This window comes from Marmota marmota, unplaced genomic scaffold (assembly GCF_001458135.2).
Source record: "Marmota marmota marmota unplaced genomic scaffold, marMar, whole genome shotgun sequence".
NCBI classification, from domain to species: Eukaryota; Metazoa; Chordata; class Mammalia; order Rodentia; family Sciuridae; genus Marmota; species Marmota marmota.
In genome coordinates this window covers 13,954,621-13,973,366 of record NW_026000016.1, presented here as the reverse complement: position 1 = coordinate 13,973,366, position 18,746 = coordinate 13,954,621, and the positions used below count along the sequence as shown (strand labels likewise).

Here is an 18,746-nt window from a genome sequence, read left to right as displayed (position 1 = left end):
ATTTGATTTTTGAAATTAAAATCTCTTTGAGGCCTACTTAGAAATCCTCAGGGGTTTTTAGAATTTATTTGCTTTTGGCTTGATTTTTAAAAAAGAGCCATTTGCATTGGTTTCTGGCTTCACTTTTTATAGCTTTTATTTTAAGGTTCTTGGTAGGTGGGAGATTTGGGAGGCCAAAGAGATGAACCAGTCTTTTCTTTCAGCTCTTTGACTTGAGGGCCAGAATTCAGACTCTGTTTACACAGAGTTATGGACCCTGAGTAGTCATCCCACCATATGGAACACCCCTCCCCCTTCTGACAATGTATAATGAATGCTGTGAAGTGATTAGATGTGATTTCAGGTGGGACAAGGAATAAGTTTTATCCATCAGTGTAGAGAAGTAGGTCTAAGACCCAACCTAGAGTTTCTGTCAGTGCATCAAATTAGCTACCTGCTAATTCCAGATATGAAATGTATTAAATTCCACTGCCAAAAGGCTGCAAAGGAGTGTTTGTTATTTTCTTTTTTTAAAAGGTACCAGGGATGGAACTCAGGAGTATTCTACCATGGAACTACATCCCCACCCCTTTCTGTTTTTTATTTTGGTAATTTGCTGAGGTCTTGAACTTGGAATTCTCCTGCCTCAGCCTTCTAAGTTGCAGAGATTCCAGGCTGTGCCACCATGCCCCACCGTTTTTGTTTTGTTTTTTTACAACCTTATCTTTGACTTCTGTTTTTTCATGAGCATTTGTGGTCCTGGGCAGGGCAGGCACTCACACCATATTTTAATCTTTTATACTTGGACGAGAGGAAAAAGAGGAGCATATTATTTTCGACATGTCTCAGGGCTGGCTGAGAATTAGTCATAAAAGGCTGTGAAATACTTGAAATAAGAATTTGGAATAAAAGAGAATAAAATCATGGCATTTGCAGGTAAATGGATGGAGTTAGAGAAGATAATCCTAAGTGAATCCAAAAAACCAAATGTCGAATGTTTTCTCTGATATAAGGAGGCTGATTCATAGTGGAGTTGGGAGAGGGAGCATGGGAGGAATAGACGAACGCTAGATAGGGCAAAGGTTGGAGGGGAAGGGAGGGGGCATGGGGTTAGAAATGATGGTGGAATGTGATGGACATCATTATCCAAAGTACATGTATGAGACACGGATTGGTGTGAATATACTTTGTATACAACCAGAGATATGAAAAAATGTGCTCTAATGTTGTAAGAATTGTAATGCATTCCACTGTTATATATAAATAAAAAAATATTAAAAAAATTTGAACCAATACAATATTTCTGCCTTTCTGATCTCTTAAACTTCCTTTCAGGCAAATGATGCTTACCTTCAGATGGCCATTGGAAATGCTCCCTGGCCTATTGGTGTCACTATGGTTGGTATCCATGCCAGAACTGGCAGGGAAAAGATTTTTTCTAAGCATGTTGCACATGTTTTAAATGACGAAACTCAGCGGAAATATATTCAGGTAAGCTGGATTCTGTAACATTCTTTAATTCCTCAAATTTAAAAGTCTTAAAGAGCAAGAAAAAAATTTGGAGTAGTATGGCGATACTTTCCAAGATCCCCATTGGTTACCTGAAATCTCATGTAGTATCGAAACCTGTGTTTACTAGGTTTTTTTTGCTACACACACACACACACCCCTAATAAAATTTGATCTATAAATTAGGCAGAGTAGAAATTAGCAATAATAATAAAATGGAACAATTGATAACATGCTGTAATGAAAGTTGCATGAATGTGGTCCCTCTCTGTCTCTCTCAAAATATTTTACTGGGCTCATTCTTCTTCCCGATGATGTGAGAGGTGACATGCCTACGTGGTAAGATGAAGTGAGGTGGATGATGTAAGCATTGTGACTCAGCAATAGGCTACTATTGACCTTCTGACAATATTTCAGGATAATCTCAAGCCATGATGATCCAGGTTGACTGTGGGTAGCTGGAACTGCAGAAAGCAACACTGCAGATGAGGGAGGATTGCTGTGTACTAAATAGGACATAGCACAGCAGGATAGAAGTTCACTCCTGACAACCACTAGTGGTAAAGGCCTTCACCTTCACTAAATAAATTGAAAACCTGCATATATTATGGAAGACAGGGTGAAGTGTCTGTTTTAATTACCTTATCACTGATATCTAATTATTGCAGGTAGCTTTTTTTTAATAAGTTTAAGTTATATAAGCAAGTTAAATGAGTTCATCAGATAAATTTAGGAATTTAATAAAGAGCAACAAATTTATAGAGTATTTTATAATAAATCCCGCTTTGTTTCTTTTAAAGTGGATTTATTATCTACTAGATTGAAGTGATATGGAGAATATGGACTTGGCTTTAATGCATAGAATCATTTTTAAGTAGCATAGAATGATGCTTCCCTAATTGTGTGACAAGATTTATTTTAAAGTTATACATGCTTCATATAAACTTGTTTGCTTTGTTGTTCGGCTAAACTTTTCTCTTTAGGGAAAAAAATCAACTTAATTTAGCTTTGCCAAATTGTCATAAATTGCAGATTGTGTCAGTATAATGACTTGTGTGAATGGAAATTCTAAAACTTGAAGTTAATACTGTGGAAATTTACTTAAAATTTAAAATTCACTTAAAATGCATAAAATGCTTTCAGATTTTGTGCCAGAGAGGTTATTACCATATTCATGAATTAGCTTATTGTTTGTATTTCAGTTCCAAGTGCTGAAATTTAATTTGTATGTCATGCTTTATGCCTTATTCACATATATTAGCATTTTAAAAAATGATTTCAACCTAACTCTTGAATGTGAATTATAGACTTTATAAAGTTCAAATATACTTGTGCAAATTCAAGCACATTTCCATTTTTTAATAACCACCAATGACTGGATTAAAGGCAAAATCTTTTAGTTGAAAAAGAAGTTTTTTGGTTTTAACAATAGAATACAGTTTCAAGGATTAAATTTGCTAATTGTGTTCATCTGGACTGTGGTTAGAGCTATAGTGTGTAAATGTTTATGTAATTAGATAATTTTTTTAAGGACAGCATTTCTTTTTGTATCCAGTGGTATAATTTTCATTTTAAAAATATACCTAGCATTTAAGAATATTTTTGTTTTATTTTGGAATCTGTCCTGCCATTTTTTTCTTTTTAAATTAATGTTCTTAGGTATTTGTATTGAAGACACCTCTTGAATAAAATAAAACCTTATGATTTTCATGTATGATGGAAGACAGGGTGAAGTGTTTTACCTTAGTTACTTTGGCACTGAAATAAAACTGTTACAGCTTGCTTCTTTTTTTTTTTTTTTAAGACATATATAAAATATTTTTAAGAATCTTTTTTCCCCAAGGTGATTGGGGGATAGTTGGTGAGCACACTGTATCTGAAATTTAGCATAGCATAATGTAGACCCAGTAATATTCTCGTGGATGACACAGTCAAGTGGACTGATAGCTTGTTGAGTGAGGTAAGTCTGGAACACTAAATAGTAGATCCATGTCTCCTTGGGCACATGCTGGTAACATGTCACAGAGTTCTTGGAAACCTTAATACAGTTAAGCATTGTTATGACTGAGTTGGATTGCTGTATAGAGGGGTAGATTTATCAGATTTGCTGACAACAAAAAATTAGAAGATATAGGGAGTGTGTTAGGTGGAAAAGAAATTAATATTCCAGAAATTTCTTGACAGATTGGAGAGAACGGTGGATTCTAAAAATTTGGATTCAATAATCCATTTGTTTAAGAATACAGTTTAAGTAGTGAATATAAGAAAAAACTGGGAGTTTAGTGGACTAAAGTTAGTACAGTAAATTAGTAGTATGATATGGCCACCAAAAAGGCTAATAGTAGCTTATGCTGTAGGTTCCACAGGTTTACATGATAACCTGAGTCTAGAACAGTACCCGATTAATAATGGGCACTCAAAAAATATTTGCTGATTGAATGAGAACTGTAGAATAAGAGAGTTGATCGTCTTGTTCATTTTCTAGTACTTGAGGAAGGAGACTTGGTGAAAAATCTCTTACAGAGATTCATGATAATCATCTTGTAGAAGAGGATTAAGCTTCTCCTTACAGCTAACAACCAATTAAGTTATACAAAGACAGATGTTTACTTAGTATAAAAAGCTTTAAAAAAAACTTTGTTTTGAAATAATTGTAGACTCAGAGAAGTTGCAACAGTAGTATGAAGAAGATTTTTAACAGGCAGAATTGCCCCACAGTGGGAGTAGGGCTGCGTAGAAGATAGGGAGATCTCTGCCACTGGATGTTTGCAAGCATTGAATTAATTGTTGGCTCTTTTGAACCTTCTGGCTCTTAGAACTCTCTTGATTCTTCTCTGCCATTTTCCCTGGAGGCTGGTGCTTAAGCCTGTGCTTGTAACTCAGTGCCCACAATAGCCAATCAGGCAGCAAGGGAGCTGAGTGTTAAGAAGCCCCTGGACCTCTGCCTAGTTTTTGTTTTTCTCTTTTTGTGTAGGCACATATAGAAGCAATATTGTATTTCTCATTCAACTCTGCTAGAAGAACATGGACTGTGCAAGTTCAGTGCTAAGTGTCAGTTGATGCTGAGCTTCTCTGTTCCTGTTTATATGTCACCTTATAGGAATATGGTTCTAATATTGTTAGATTTTTGTTTTCTTTTTAATGAGAAGGTAAAATTTTGGATTTTTAAAAAGTGCACACTCCTACTTTTGAAATGTTGGCAGATTTTAAAAAATGAACATTGTATAAAACTTAGCATGCTAACTTGTGATCAGGGTCTTAAACCCATAGTGCAAGTCAAGCAAAAGGGTACTGCGCCCCTATGTTAGAGTGTGGTGAGATTCATGGCCACTGTTAACTAAGCACTTTATTAAGGTGTCTCATTGATCTTCCTCTTGTTACTTTGTATTCATGTGAGGTTGATCTTAATTATCCTACAAAAGGGACAATTTAGATACGTCACTTGAAACTTAAATTTGAGTTTGGCAAACTTTTTTGTAAAGGATCAGAGAATAAATATCTTAGTTGTTGTGCTTCCTAAGGTCTCTTGTGGCAGCTATTGAATGCTACAGCTATAATGCAAAAAGAGCCAGTGGCTGTTGTAGTTAAAAAAAGAGTTGAATGGCAATGTATGGATAAAAATTGCTGACTCCTGGTAAATGCATAAATTTAAATCTCTTTTGTTAGGATATGTGCTAAAGAGGTCATTATGAAAATCATTTTAATAGAATAATTATTTCTTTTAAGTTGAAGCATATCTAAACAAATACTGAGTGTTTAAAATGAACTCACCTAAATTTTTTAACCCAATGATTCTTGATATGTGTGTAAACATGTACCAAATAAAACAAGACAGTTCCAGAACATTTCCAGCAGCACCCAGCAGGTTTCCTTCATGTGTGTTCCCAGCCTCAGCCTGCTTCTGCTCATCAGAAGGTAGTTGCTATTCTGACTTGTGTCATTATTGGTAAGTTTCATCTATTCTTGGACATCATGTAAATGGAAACTTGGAATGTGTAGAATAATTATTTTTATTTGAAATGCTAGTAATATCCATTTTATGGAATACAGTAGGAAACAATTTAAGAAACTCTCACTGGAACCTGATTTCATCTATGGTTCTTTTGCAGATCTCTACAGTTTAAACTGTGGGTGTTGGAAGTGTTCGCTTCCTCACAAAAATTGGTTGCACAACAGAGAGGGTTTTCTTATTATGCAGATCGAAGGAAAGTTGTGTAGCTTATTAGCTCACCTGAAGGCTAGGGTTACATTTAAATCAGTGATAATAATTTCAAGACTTTGTTTATTTTGCCAAATACAGATATAACCTATGGCTCAGATTTGGGGAGAACTTCTTTTATACCAGATTATAGGATGATTTTGATGATTTAGAGATTATAATTCAGTCGTTTCTAGACATCTCTTTTGGTCACTGAAAAAGAGAAGGAAGATAAACAGCAGAAGAAATGTAAGGTAGATGAAGACCAAAGGGCTGGTGGCTCTTCAGAACCTCCTACTCCCATCCTTGCCTTGTTCCCTGCCCTGGAAACCTGACTTTATGAATATTGACACACTCCCTTCTTGCTGTCTGCCTTCTGATTGGAGCAAGCAGTGAAAGGAGACTGGAAGATTATTTTGTAGTGGGAGAATGAGTTTGGGGTATCTGTTGCCTTGGTTTTTCTCTGTAGAGTCGCCTGTAGAGGTGTCTATATTGCCCTCTGTCCAAGGCCATTACTTCTCTTAGGTCTGTCTCTGTATGATGACCCTGTCTGGGTTTTAATAATCACTCACCTCCCTTGCCCCTTTAAAATTCAGGCTGGCCACAGCTTCTTAAGATGACCAGCTCTGGAGTTCTATACTATCCCTTGTTGACCCTAAGTTCTCCCCACTCCTTTGTAAAGTCCTTGGAACGATAGCCATCAGATTAACCGGTTTGAGTGTGCCCTTTGTTTCCTGCCAGTGTCTTCTCTGATATATATAAATGTGCACTGTGTTATATACAGATTCGTGTTGGGGGTTAGAATATTAAGGAATAATGTTCATTCCAAATAATTTTATTAAATTTTTGCCTATAGGAAAAAAATACCTCTAATATTTTTCTCTGGCAAGTTGTTTTCAGTTACCTTAAATTTGTACATTCCCTAGTAGAGACAGTATTCTAACATTTTATGTCAGTTATTTCAATCCATGTCTCTAGTTTTGGCATATTTCATCTCTACTAATATTTGCTGACTTTATTTGTCCATGAAACATTACAAATTTTTAATATGGATTTGCCAAAATTAGTATAAAAGAAACATTTATATACTCCAAAAGTGATCACAGCTTGGTCTATACATTATGTATGCAACATTATGGTTATTAGTAAGTGTTCACCAGGCATGGGTATTCAGATTATATATCTCACATTTATAGGTCAAGTGACTGCATGCTACAGCCTGGGATTCTTGGCTGTAGTAAACCATTTTCTAATGGTGAGCCTTTGTTTAATAAGAACATCTACCCATTTGATATTTTCTGGAGTTTTAAAACAATATTTTTTAGAGAAGAGGATTGCTAGTATTTATCTTCCACATAACACCACCTTTTAAAATCGTGGAACGATTAGTGTGTTGTGTAATTACGTTTGAACAATGCTGATCTAAACTGTGCCGTATTTTTTCTTAGACTGGCAGCAACCACATGCTTGAAATACCAAAAAGATCAGATCACCTCCACTATAAAAAGCCTGATGGTCAAATAAATGAAATTTTCCTTTAAATTAGAGAAAAGGTCACTTATAAAGACTCTGCAATTAAAATGCCATTATACCTCTTATTAGCAGTGCTCAGACTAGAAGATAGTATAGAGAAATAATTTCAAAAATAACAACAGAAATGATTTCTAAGAACTCTCTTCCTGTCTGAACCATCAATAAGGATAAATTTGGCTAGTGACAATTTGTGACAGGTAAAGTCTCAAAATGTGACCTCGGGTACACATTTTGGAATCACCATCACTCCTAAGAGTTATATAGTGCTTATGTACACACCTAAAAACACACTCTTTTCCATCTCAGAGCTCTCTTTCCTTCTGAACCATCAGTTGACACTTTATGGCAGCAAAATGGGTTCTACTATTTTCCTGTTTTACAAGTAGAGAAACTTGAGTCATAGAGTAACAAGTTCTCAAGGTCACATAGATAGTTAAGTGGTGGAATTGGGGATCAAACTTAGACAGTCTAAACTTCCTTATGGTATGCTACTTCCCTTGAAGATGTCCTCCACCACAATGAGGGAAATTGATCGAAAGGTCCAGGAATTAAGATCCAGCTCAGGCAAAGTGAAAGGAATTCCAAGGTCAAAGGTAAATGGATGCTCCAGGATGGTAGCAGTGCAGGGAGGTTCAGATTGGAGCAAGCAGACAGGAACTCAAGGGGGAAATGGAAGATTATATTACTTGTGATGTTGGCTGATATTGAAAGTAGCCTGTTAGATAACTGATTTGAAAGGCCAAAAAAATTGTGTGTGTGTGTGTGTGTGTGTGTGTGTGTGTAAGTAAAACCTATGCAAGGAGAGGTCCTCATAATGCACTATTTGAAGGATATTTGTGTAGTCTTTATGAGTCAGTTCTGAATGTTGATTTTATTCAGAATTGTGGTTTGGGGAGAAGAGACCATGCCTTTAGTTGTGTGCATATGTATATAAAGCTAATGGGCATTGTGTGAGCCAACTAAATCCTCCCACTTCATATTCAAAAGACAGTGGGTAATATTTGAACTGGAAAAGTTCAGTGCTATCAGTATAGAATTAGAAAATGGCAGTAAACACCAGAAGAGAGTGTTAAAAGATATGGAAGTGACTGCCTCTGAGGAGCTGGAATTAGGGACTGGAAGGAGAAAGACAATTGACTACTATTATTTGATATTAAAACTGTAGGGTTTTTTTGTTGTTGTTGTTTTTAAAGCAACATACACACATACCCTGGAATTATCCTTGGTTTTTCTCTGTCAATGCCCACTACCTATCTTTCCTTAAATCTTGATTGTTAGATATTCAGAGTAGATCTGTAACCTAATCCCTTCTTACTGTTTCCATTGCAGCCAATCCAGGTCCAGCCTACCAGTGGCTGGAATCTTGCAGTGCCTCCTCTCTAGTTCCTGAGCTTCTATCATTGCCTGTCTTCAGTCTCTCATCAGCACAGTGCCCAGATTGATTCAGTTAAGATGGTCAGATTATGTAGCTGTCTTATTCAGAGTCTGACAGCAGTTCTCTCATTCACAGAGTCAAAACCAAAGTTCTTTCAGTCACCCATACATTCCTCCCATCCTTTATTTTCTCCTTAGAAAATTTATCATCATTGAACATTTTTTTTGTTTTTTATAAATCTTATTTTGGTTCTTGTTTGTCTTCTCTTATTAATGAGGGTCGAGATTTTTCCTGGTTTATTTCTTGCTGTATTTCCAGAGCCTAGAACAGTGCCTGGCACATAGTAGGCACTGGATAAAGATTTGCTAATTAAATGTATTGCTTTTATAAAAGTAAACAGTCAATTAAAATACCACCAGTTTTTAAGCTCTTTGAAGTAAGCCAAACAGTTTAACTTGCTTAAGCATCCACAAGCAGCTTAAAACAGAAATCCTGAGAGATCTAATTGAAAAGATTTGTTTCCATTTGGAAAATAACCATATGTTTGTCTGAGATTTTACACCTTTAAAAATTGGTGCTACGTACCATTAGTATTTTTGCAAGAATTTATTATGGTGTTCTGGGTAACTATTTATGGCTATGACTGTTGAGTTTTGCTGCCTTTTGTCAACTAAAATTCCATGTAGTGCAGATAAGCACAAGTGTTTTTTATAAGGAGGAGGCACTTGAGATTCCAGTTCTCATCATGGAAAATTACCTCCAGCAGTCTGCCCATCACTGTGCCTTCTGCTTGTTCATCGTAATGGTTTACGCTATGCTGTGTTTTGCTGCTGATGAAAGCTCTTTGTATTTCATCAGGGTGTTCCCTTTCCTAGCTTTACCTCTCTTTCACTTACTGCTTCAGAAAAATTAAAGGCGCCAAATTAGTGATATTACATATATTTCCATGGATATGTATTACAATTCTGTGTACACATGAGTAGAATTCACAATAGGAGGAGCTGGACTATGAGAGGGAAGAGTCTTTATCCTAAAGCAAATACCTGATTAACACAGGGCACAAAAAATGAGGAGCAAAGTAAATTACATGTCTTTTCTTTGCACTGTCTGCAAAAGTCCTTCTTTGAAATCACCTAAAAGATAACCTTTTTCTATACCCTTAATTCTTTAATAGCATCATGTGGATGTTATTTGAATCCACAAAGGACTCTGAAGTAAATTATTTTAAAATCATGTTTCACTGATGTTGAATCCGTTAGATTATAGCTCAGTTCATAGAAGTAATTTATATTTGTCTTTTCTGTTTACTCAGAGACTGATCAGATTTTTCAAGGGTTTTTTGTTTGTTTGTTTATTTTTGGTGATTCACTGAGTTTGAGAGTTTCTTGAATACTTAATTACAGAGAAAGTCCTAAATACTTGATGGTGTTTTAGGCATCTATTACATCAGTATAGATTTTGAGTTCATTTTTATGGCATTCTCCCAGATTTCAGGTGTTTTATTATTCCATTGTATAACTATAGCCATGCATTCTGTTCCTCCCACTGGGTCACAGAGTTTTTGTTTGTTTTGGTACTAGGGATTGAACTCAGGGGCACTCCACCACTGAGCCACATCCCCAGCCCTATTTTGTATTTTATTTAGAGACAGGGTCTCACTGAGTTGCTTAGCTCCTCGCTTTTTTGAGGCTGGCTTTGAACTCGATATCCTCCTGCCTCAGCCTCCTGAGCCGCTGGGATTACAGGTGTGCACCACTGGGACTGGCCTGTTATTAGTTTTTGTTTAAAAAGCAGATAAAACCTCAATGGACATTTTGAGGGAAGAAAATGAATTTGGGGAAATTGCTAGTTAAGTATCAGGCAATGGGCCACATATATTTTCATATTCAATATTTAATATTATTTTAGGCCTAAGCAGAGCATTTGGCCTCAGGGCAGGACTTCATTGTTTTTCTTATTGTAATGGGAACTGGATGGTTATTAATTTTTGTGAATAAAAGGCTAGAAACATTAAAATAATTTGTGCTAAAAAGTTACTTGGGGGAGGTGTCATTAAAATTAAGGTGTGCTGTTCTCTCTCTCTCTCTTTTTTTTTTTAAATTTTTGATGGTAGGGAGGATACCAGGGATTGAACTCGGGGCACTCAGCCACTGAGCCACATCCCCAGCCTGATTTTGTATTTTATTTAGAGACAGGGTTTCACTGAATTGCTTATTAGCACCTCACTTTTCTGAGTCTGGCTTTGAACTCAACAATCCTGCTTCAGCCTCCCAAGCCACTAGGATTATAGGTGTGTACACCACCATGCCTGGCCTGTTGTTGTTTTTCAAAAACTAATATTACTATAGATAAATAGATTTCAATAAGACATTTGAGAGTTTCTCCTTATAAACAGGTAAAATTATAGTTTAATCGGCTTTCATCGCTGACAGGGTACCTAAGAAAATCAACTTAGAGGAGGAAAGATTTATTTTGGATCATGGCTTTAGAGGTTTTAGACCAAGATTGGTTGTCTCCATTGCTTTGGATGTGAGGTAAGGCAGTGAGAGCATGTGGCAGAGGCTGCTCACCTCATGGCTGCCTTGAAGGGAGTGAGTGGGGAGAGCGCATTGCAATGCGTGCATGCACTGGGGACAAGGTTAATACCCTTCAAAGGCACACCCTTAGTGACATCTTAGCTAAGGCCCTACCTTGAAAAGTTTCTACCACTTCCCTATAACACCACCAGCTGGGGACCGATCCTTCAACACATGAACCTTTGGAGGTCATCTCATATCCAGACTGTAACAGATAGATTCCTTGCTGATTGCAAATTCTTCTCAATCAAGGGTGTTCTATAGAGAGATCTAAAGTGGCATGTTACAGATTTTTGCCCTTGTCCTTGACTTGTTTGTAAAGGATACTGAGAATTTGAATAACTACTTGGAAGACATTGTTTACTTGGTGGTGGGTAAGAAAGCTGTAAAAACAAAACAAAATAAAACCACTTAAAAATTAAATGTCAACTAAGGGGTTTTAAAGATCAGACTAAAGGATGGGTTCAGAGAGACTGAATAACTATTTGTTTGTTTGTGGTGCTAGGGACCAAACACAGGGCCTTAGGCATGCTAGGCAAGTGTCTGAGAATGACATTTAATAGTGATTGTTCTTGTATCAGTTAAAAAAAAATCATTACAAAGTTGCACACTGGAGAAGAACTGACCAAACTGTGAAAGAGAAGAAAAGTACTTGAATTTTTTGAGATCAATGGATATTAGCTGAGTTTATTATAGTTGTCTAAAAAGAGCTCCAGGCCATGGTAACAGATGCCAAAGGGACAGAACAAAGGCCATGCAGTGACTGCTTTTACTAAATTCTGCGGGATTGGTCAGGTCACATTTGAGATATTGTGTTCAGACTTTACTGATATATTGAAAATATTTTATCATGTATTATTTTGGTGTATAAGAAAGAATACATGTAAAGTATAAATCACAAAGTAAATAATAAAGTGACAATTTAAAAATTTTATTCCCAGTTTACGAATTAGAATATTCTGAAGACCATTGAATCTGTATTTTCTTCCTCTGCCCAAGTAGTAGTCTTGAATTTTTTTGTTATTTTCTTGCTTTCAAGATAATTCTTCCATGTTATATGTATATTTCTACCTATACCTTTTTTTACTTGTTTTAAATTAAATTGTATTAAATTTGAATTGAATTGTGTTAAAGTGGTATTATGTTGTATGTAGCCTTCTGCCACTTGCTTTTGTATTTGTTGTTGTTTTCTGAGATTCACGTACCTTGGTCTTTTCCAGCCAGAGGTCCTCATTCAGACCACAGAAGAAGGAAATTATTTGAGTGGCTACACTCTTAATTTTCCAAGGATGTTCTATAAGTAGTACACTAAATATTAGATGTGTTGGAGAGAAGTTATCTCATTACCTTCAATGATTGCTTTAGACTGAATGATTGATTGCAGCTTAATTTTCTTTTGAAACCTGGTTGAGAAAGTCTGACTTGTTACAAGTAGCTAGAGTGAATTCATTTTACTGCTGTAAAATATTCCATTTGTGAGTATATTAAAACTTATTCATATATTCTTATTTGAAAGGAAATTTGGCTTGCTTCTTGTTTGTCAAGATGATGTGCTGTGATGAACGGTCTTGTATGTATCTCTGAGTACACAAGATAAATATTAGTTATACTTCAAAGTGGAGTTGCTGGGGACTGCTGCATTCTAGTGGGGACATTGACAAACTAGAGTGAGTCCAGAGGACAGCAATTAGGACTTGTTCTACAATATCATAACCAACGTTTATTTCCTTTGTGTTCTTAGGGATTGAAGAGGTTAATGACTATTTGCCAGAAACACTTTCCTACAGATCCATCAAAATGTGTGGAGTACAATGCACTGTGAGACCTATGTTCGATATGTAAATAACAGTGAGAAACTTAAGGAAGCAGGGTATGGACTCCTGGCATCACCAGCAAGATTGAAAGAAGAAGAAAACTGGAGTTTCTGGTCTCTGAGTTTACCTGATACAATTCGTGATCAGTTTTAAGAACTGTGTTGGCTTTCATATCATGTCTGACTGCAAACTGATTTTTCTGTCTTGTTTTTATTTTTAAAAGGTGAAAAATTAGCTGGGCATGGTGGTGCACTCCAGTAATCCCACTGCTGTGGGAGGCTGAGGCAGGAGGATTGCAAGTTCAAAGGTAGCCTCAGCAACTTAGGGAGGCCCTAAGCAACTTAGTGAGACCCTGTCTCAAAATAAAAAATAAAAAGGGCTGGGGATGTGGCTCTGTATTTAAGTGCTGCTGGGTTAAATTACCAGCACCACCCCCCCCCCCCAAAAAAAAAAGTTGAAAAATTGAATTCTATAAAGTTTTCCCCATCATTTAAATGCATAGGCAGCAGTGACATAAGGGGTTTAAAAACTACCTTTTCCCACTAGACCTGAAAATTGTAGTTAGATAATTTAAAAAAAAGAATTGAGGATGGACTTAACTTTCTGTATAATATGATAATTTGCACATTATCTTTTATGTATGTCACAGAAAATATTTTATATATTTCATTAAAAATATTAGACCATTCAATGAACTGTTAAAGGTTTCTGAACTTTTGTCATCTTGCAATAGAATGTGAATGTAAATGTTCTGTTAACTAAAGTGTTATTTTTCTTGTGTTTCAAAGCTTGCTTTTATTTTCTAAGGAGTGCACTTTTGTCATTTCTCAGTGCAGCTAGAATTAATAGGAAGTATGAGTTAAAAAAACATTGGTAATAGATCTTACTGACCTAAGTTCTAAGAAGGCATTGCCCATGAGCCAAGGTTCAGGGTGAGGGGAAACAGATAGCAAAGCCAGCCAAGAGTTGGACTGTGTTCCCAGCTGTGCCCAGCCAAACAGGAAGAAGGTGCCAGAACTGAACTCACTGCCTTAGCTTTGGTCTTCTACAAAGTGAGGACTTGTTCTGGGTCTTGCACAGTATTATACTTTCATCATTGCAACTGATCATCTGCTTTAGAGTTTAGAGTACCAAGTTAATGAAATAATGTGAGTAAATAGAACGTTACATAACGGGTGAAATGGATAGTGGATAATGTAAGAATGGGAGTCCCCAAAGTCAGAGCTTCCCAGAATCTCAGCTCTGCCTACTAATAGTATGACTTTGGTTAAGTGACTTAATCTTGCTAAGCCTCAGCTTCCTTAGCTTACAGTGATGGTAATAATAGTACATAATTCATTTTCATTATTATTGTGTTAAAGCAAAATAAAATGCTTAGAATACTGCCTGGCAAATGGATAAGAGCTCAGTAAATATTAGCTGTTGTGTCATTATTATTGTTATTATTATTATGTTGTTATTAGAGGGCAGCTTGAGTACCTTCACAAACTGTGTGGTTAGGGGCTCTGTGTACTCATGTCATAGTAATAATGTCAGTGTTAACAATAGCAGCAGTAATAATGGAGCCATTAAGTTTTTTCCTGTGTCTGGGCTCCATGACTGATTTTCAGCCAGTTCTGAATTTAAAATCAGAGGATGAATTCTAGAGGCCACTGGGTTGATGTTAGATTCATATCACTTATTCTGGCCCGCTCTTGAGAAAGATTGAAAGTTGTTTTTGGCCCATTGTGGTCCATGGCTGTGCCTAGACAGGATTGTTTCTGCTGGTTAGTTTCCTGGTGGTGGTTAAGTCTGCTGTCCTGAGTCAGGGCTGTTCACCACCGGCCCCCGCCCCTTACTTTTGGAAGCCTTTTCTTATGATTAAATTAGATAGATCTTATGGGAACTTAATAGCATAAGTGAGAAACAGACTTCTATGAGAAGGTTTCAACATGTGGTCTTGTTGAATAAGGACTTACTTAAAAATATTGTTGAATGAATACTGCTTAAATTATTTTTTCTTCATTCACAGTTAGGCAATAGCTTGGTAGTCAGTTAATTTCATGTTGTTTTCCTTTTTCAGTGTGGGAGTTTGGGAAAAAAAGGTAACATTCTACAGGTTGTGACTTAACCATTTTGAATATGGTGGAAGACATTTCAGGGTGCTGTCACTGCCCAGCAACAAGAAAGAAGATCCTACTGCAAATGGTTGGCCTGGAAAAAGATCCAAATTCAGATTCAAATTATGGTTTCTACTGAATGCTTATTGTTTTTACAACTGGTAAAATTGAAAAACTGTTAAGTCAAACCATTATAAGTCAGGGACCATCTGTATTGAGTTTCCTTAGGAGTGTCACTGTCACTGAAGACAACAGTATTTTTCAGCACTGGAACAGAGAGACTTCAGAAATCTGGAATTCATAGATATAATTTCAGTCTTGGGGGGAAATTAGGAAAGTAAAACAGGCCAAAGAATTGACACAGAGGGAGAGACACAGGATAGTCTGGATCTTGTAGGAAGGAAGGAAAGGCCCTGAGAAACCTGAGTGAAGCAAGCAGTTGTCACTAATAACAGAACTTTTTGTTGTGGGCCCTGAATGCTCAGGGAGAACCTGGAGGACTGGGAAATAAGATCGATAGCTGTATGACTCTGGTGTCAAGCTCATCCTTCTGTTGATTTCCTGATGTACTCCAGTACCTGAAGCACTCTGGGGTTTGATCTCAGTGAGTAACTTAGAAATGCAACTGTCTTTTTTGTTGTTGTTGGAGACAAAGGAAACTGCTTGGAAAAGATTTAAAAAAAGTGTTTCAGGGTCTTTGGTAGGGTTGAATTTGGCGATTCATGTCACTGACTCTTTTCCGGCCACACAGTGTTCCCATTAGTGCTCCTTACCACAGAAGAGTAGTAGTGCTAAGTGGGACTGTTTGAGTGAAGGAGTTGAGTTTAAGTTTCTTTTGTCTGAGTATCTCCAGGAGCACAACTTAATGGATTGTGCTTCCTCCCTGCCCCAGTATACTCCCATGAAGTCCAGAAAGCATAACTTTATCCCATAGAAATTTCTGGTATGGTATCATATTGGGAGTCTTGAGCCGAAAAACACTTTCTCACAGCATATTGATATAAGAGTTTCCAGCTGTCCAGTGAGCCAGAGCCAACACTGGTCCCCAAGGAGTCACTATGGGAACACTGTTATGGCAACTGGTTTTCATCATAGACTGCAGTTCCATTGGCTGAATTATAACCACATGCTAGTACTTTAATGGTTAACAGTAACCTTAAAATCCTTTGAAATTTAAAAATAAGTTCTGGTGATGTGGAATAACTAGGGGATGCACTGTGTCTGGCAGCAGCAGCTGTGGTATGAGCTGGCCCCACTCAAGATTTTGGAACCATGCCCATTTAAAAAAAAATGTTTTTTACATCAGCCAAAGTCATTTATTATGAAATCATTGACTATTTATTTTTCCCCATTATAAACCAGAGTACTTTATACAACATGCTTAAATTAATCCTTGCATTGCTGATATTGGTAACTGTGTATAACTAGGCCACTTCCTTTTGTTTAGTTTCTTGCCTATCCTTAAGTACTAACTTTGAAATAATTGTCAGACTTGTCAACTTTTTCTCACAGCCTTTGACCTTAACATATAACTTCACCATGGACAGTAGCTCAGAAGTTTTTTGAGTCTTCTGGTGAGCTCAGATTCGCTCACCGAGCGTCTTGTGTCATTGTCGAGTCATTCCCACAGTCTGCCCTCCTGTCCTTTTTGAACTCCAGTTTTGCAGCCTGCCAAAATCAAATCCCCTTTGCCCTCAAACTATGCTTCCTTTAAGACTTAGGAAACATTATGAGCCATGAATGTTGCAGTCTGAGCCTGGATTGAACTTTCTGTCCTCCTGTGACACAGGGGAGTTAGAGTTGTAGCTCTAGAGATTTTTTTGACCATAGCTCCCAGCAGTCAGTAGTGATGGAGGCATAGTATCCTGTACACACCTACATACGTAACTCAAACAAAAGCACTTTCCACCACGTGTGAGGCATTCTTGTACTTTTCTATTCCATTGTTTCTTAAAAAAAAAAAAATGCTGTTTGTAAACCTCTAAATCAGTTTACAACCTTTTAATGCATCATGACCACCAGTTTGAAAACCACTGATTAAGAGGAAGTATCAGCAAAGTTAAGGAAGGAAATTACTTGTTAGATGAATATAGGTAAAAATAAAAAGGACTCTTTTTTAAAAAATAAAAGGATTCTTTTTTAACTTTTTAGTATAGAAATAACACTTTGCTCTTAAGGCTAGTGTGAAATTTAGCAGATGATAAAACCTTGAGTACTCTAAATACTAAGAACTTCTGAAGCAGTAATTCTTAAGTCTAAATTGAGAAGACTTGTCCATAGAATAACAAAGGCAGTTCATAAGCCATCTGTGGGGGATAGACAGCATAGGTGAGCTGTACACTGTTGGGTAAAGCAGGATTAAACAAAATGTAAATAAAGTGGTGGCCAGTTAAAGTGTAAGAGGACTGAGGTGGAGATAGATACAGGGAATCTAGCATGATGCCTTTTGAGAGGAAAGTGGTTTGTTCATCCCTTTAAAATTATTTCCCAAGCTGAGCATGGTGGCACTGGAATCCCAGTGGCTCAGGAGGCTTGAGAATCCCAAGTTCAAAGCCAGCCTCAGCAATTTAGTTAAACTGTTTCAAAATAAAACATAAAAATGGCTGGGGATGTGGCTCAGGGGATAAGCACCTGGTCTCAATCCTTGATTCTAAATAAATAGATAGATAGATAGATAAAAATAATCCCAAAACCTAGGTAGCACTAGATTACATTTCTTTTTTTAATTAATTTTTTATTTATATATGACAGTGGAATGCATTACAATTCATATTACACATATAGAGCACAAATTTTTCATCTCTCTGTATACAAAGTATATTTACACCAATTTGTGTCTTCTTGCATGTACTTTGGGTATGATGTCCATCACATTTCACCATCATTTCTAACCCCATGCCACCTCCCTTCCTCTCCCACCCCTCTGTCCTATCTAGAATTTGTCTATTCCTCCCACGCTCCCTCTCCCTACCCCACTATGAATCAGCCTCCTTATATCAGAGAAAACATTTGGCATTTGTTTTTTTTGGATTAGCTCACTTTACTTAGCATTATCTTCTTCGACTCCATCCATTTACCTGCAAATGCCATGATTTTATTCTCTTTAATTGCTGAGTAATATTCCATTGTGTATATATGCCACATTTTTTTAATCCATTCATCTGTTGAAGGGCATCTAGGTTGTTCCACAGTTTAGCTATTGTAAATTGTACTGCTATAAACATTGATGTGTCTGTGCCTCTGAATTATGCTCTTTTAAGTCCTTTAGATAGACTGAGGAGAGGGATAACTGAATCAAATGTGGTTCCAGTCCCGGTTTTCCAAGGAATCTCCATACTGCTTTCCATATTGGCTGCACCAATTTGCAGTCCCACCAGCAGTGTATGAGTGTACCTTTTCTCCCACATCCTCACCAGCACTTATTGTTGTTTATATGCATAACAGCTGCCATTCTGACTGGAGTGAGAGTTTTGACTTGCATTTCTCTAATTGCTAGTGATGATGAACATTTTTTCATATATTTATTGATTGATTGTATATTGTCTTCTGAGAAGTGTCTGTTCAGGTCCTTGGCCATTTATTGATTGGGTTATTTGTTTTTTTGGTGTTTAGCTTTTTGAGTTCTTTATATACCCTAGAGATTAGTGCTCTATCTGATGTGTA

General features: G+C 36.8%; 1 protein-coding gene across 3 annotated transcripts in view; it reads left to right on the top strand.

Moving 5' to 3' along the window:
* Prpf18 (pre-mRNA processing factor 18) overlaps positions 1 to 13,424 on the top strand; it is a 46,677-nt gene extending 33,253 nt beyond the window's left edge. For all 3 annotated transcript variants that reach the window (XM_048809189.1, XM_015483515.2, XM_048809188.1), the window contains 2 exons: positions 1,315 to 1,470; positions 12,912 to 13,424. In XM_048809189.1, coding sequence (XP_048665146.1) covers positions 1,315 to 1,470; positions 12,912 to 12,992 — 237 coding nt within the window. In that variant the 3' untranslated portion in view covers positions 12,993 to 13,424. The remainder of the gene's footprint in view (positions 1 to 1,314; positions 1,471 to 12,911) is intronic.
* Positions 13,425 to 18,746: the final 5,322 nt, after the last annotated feature.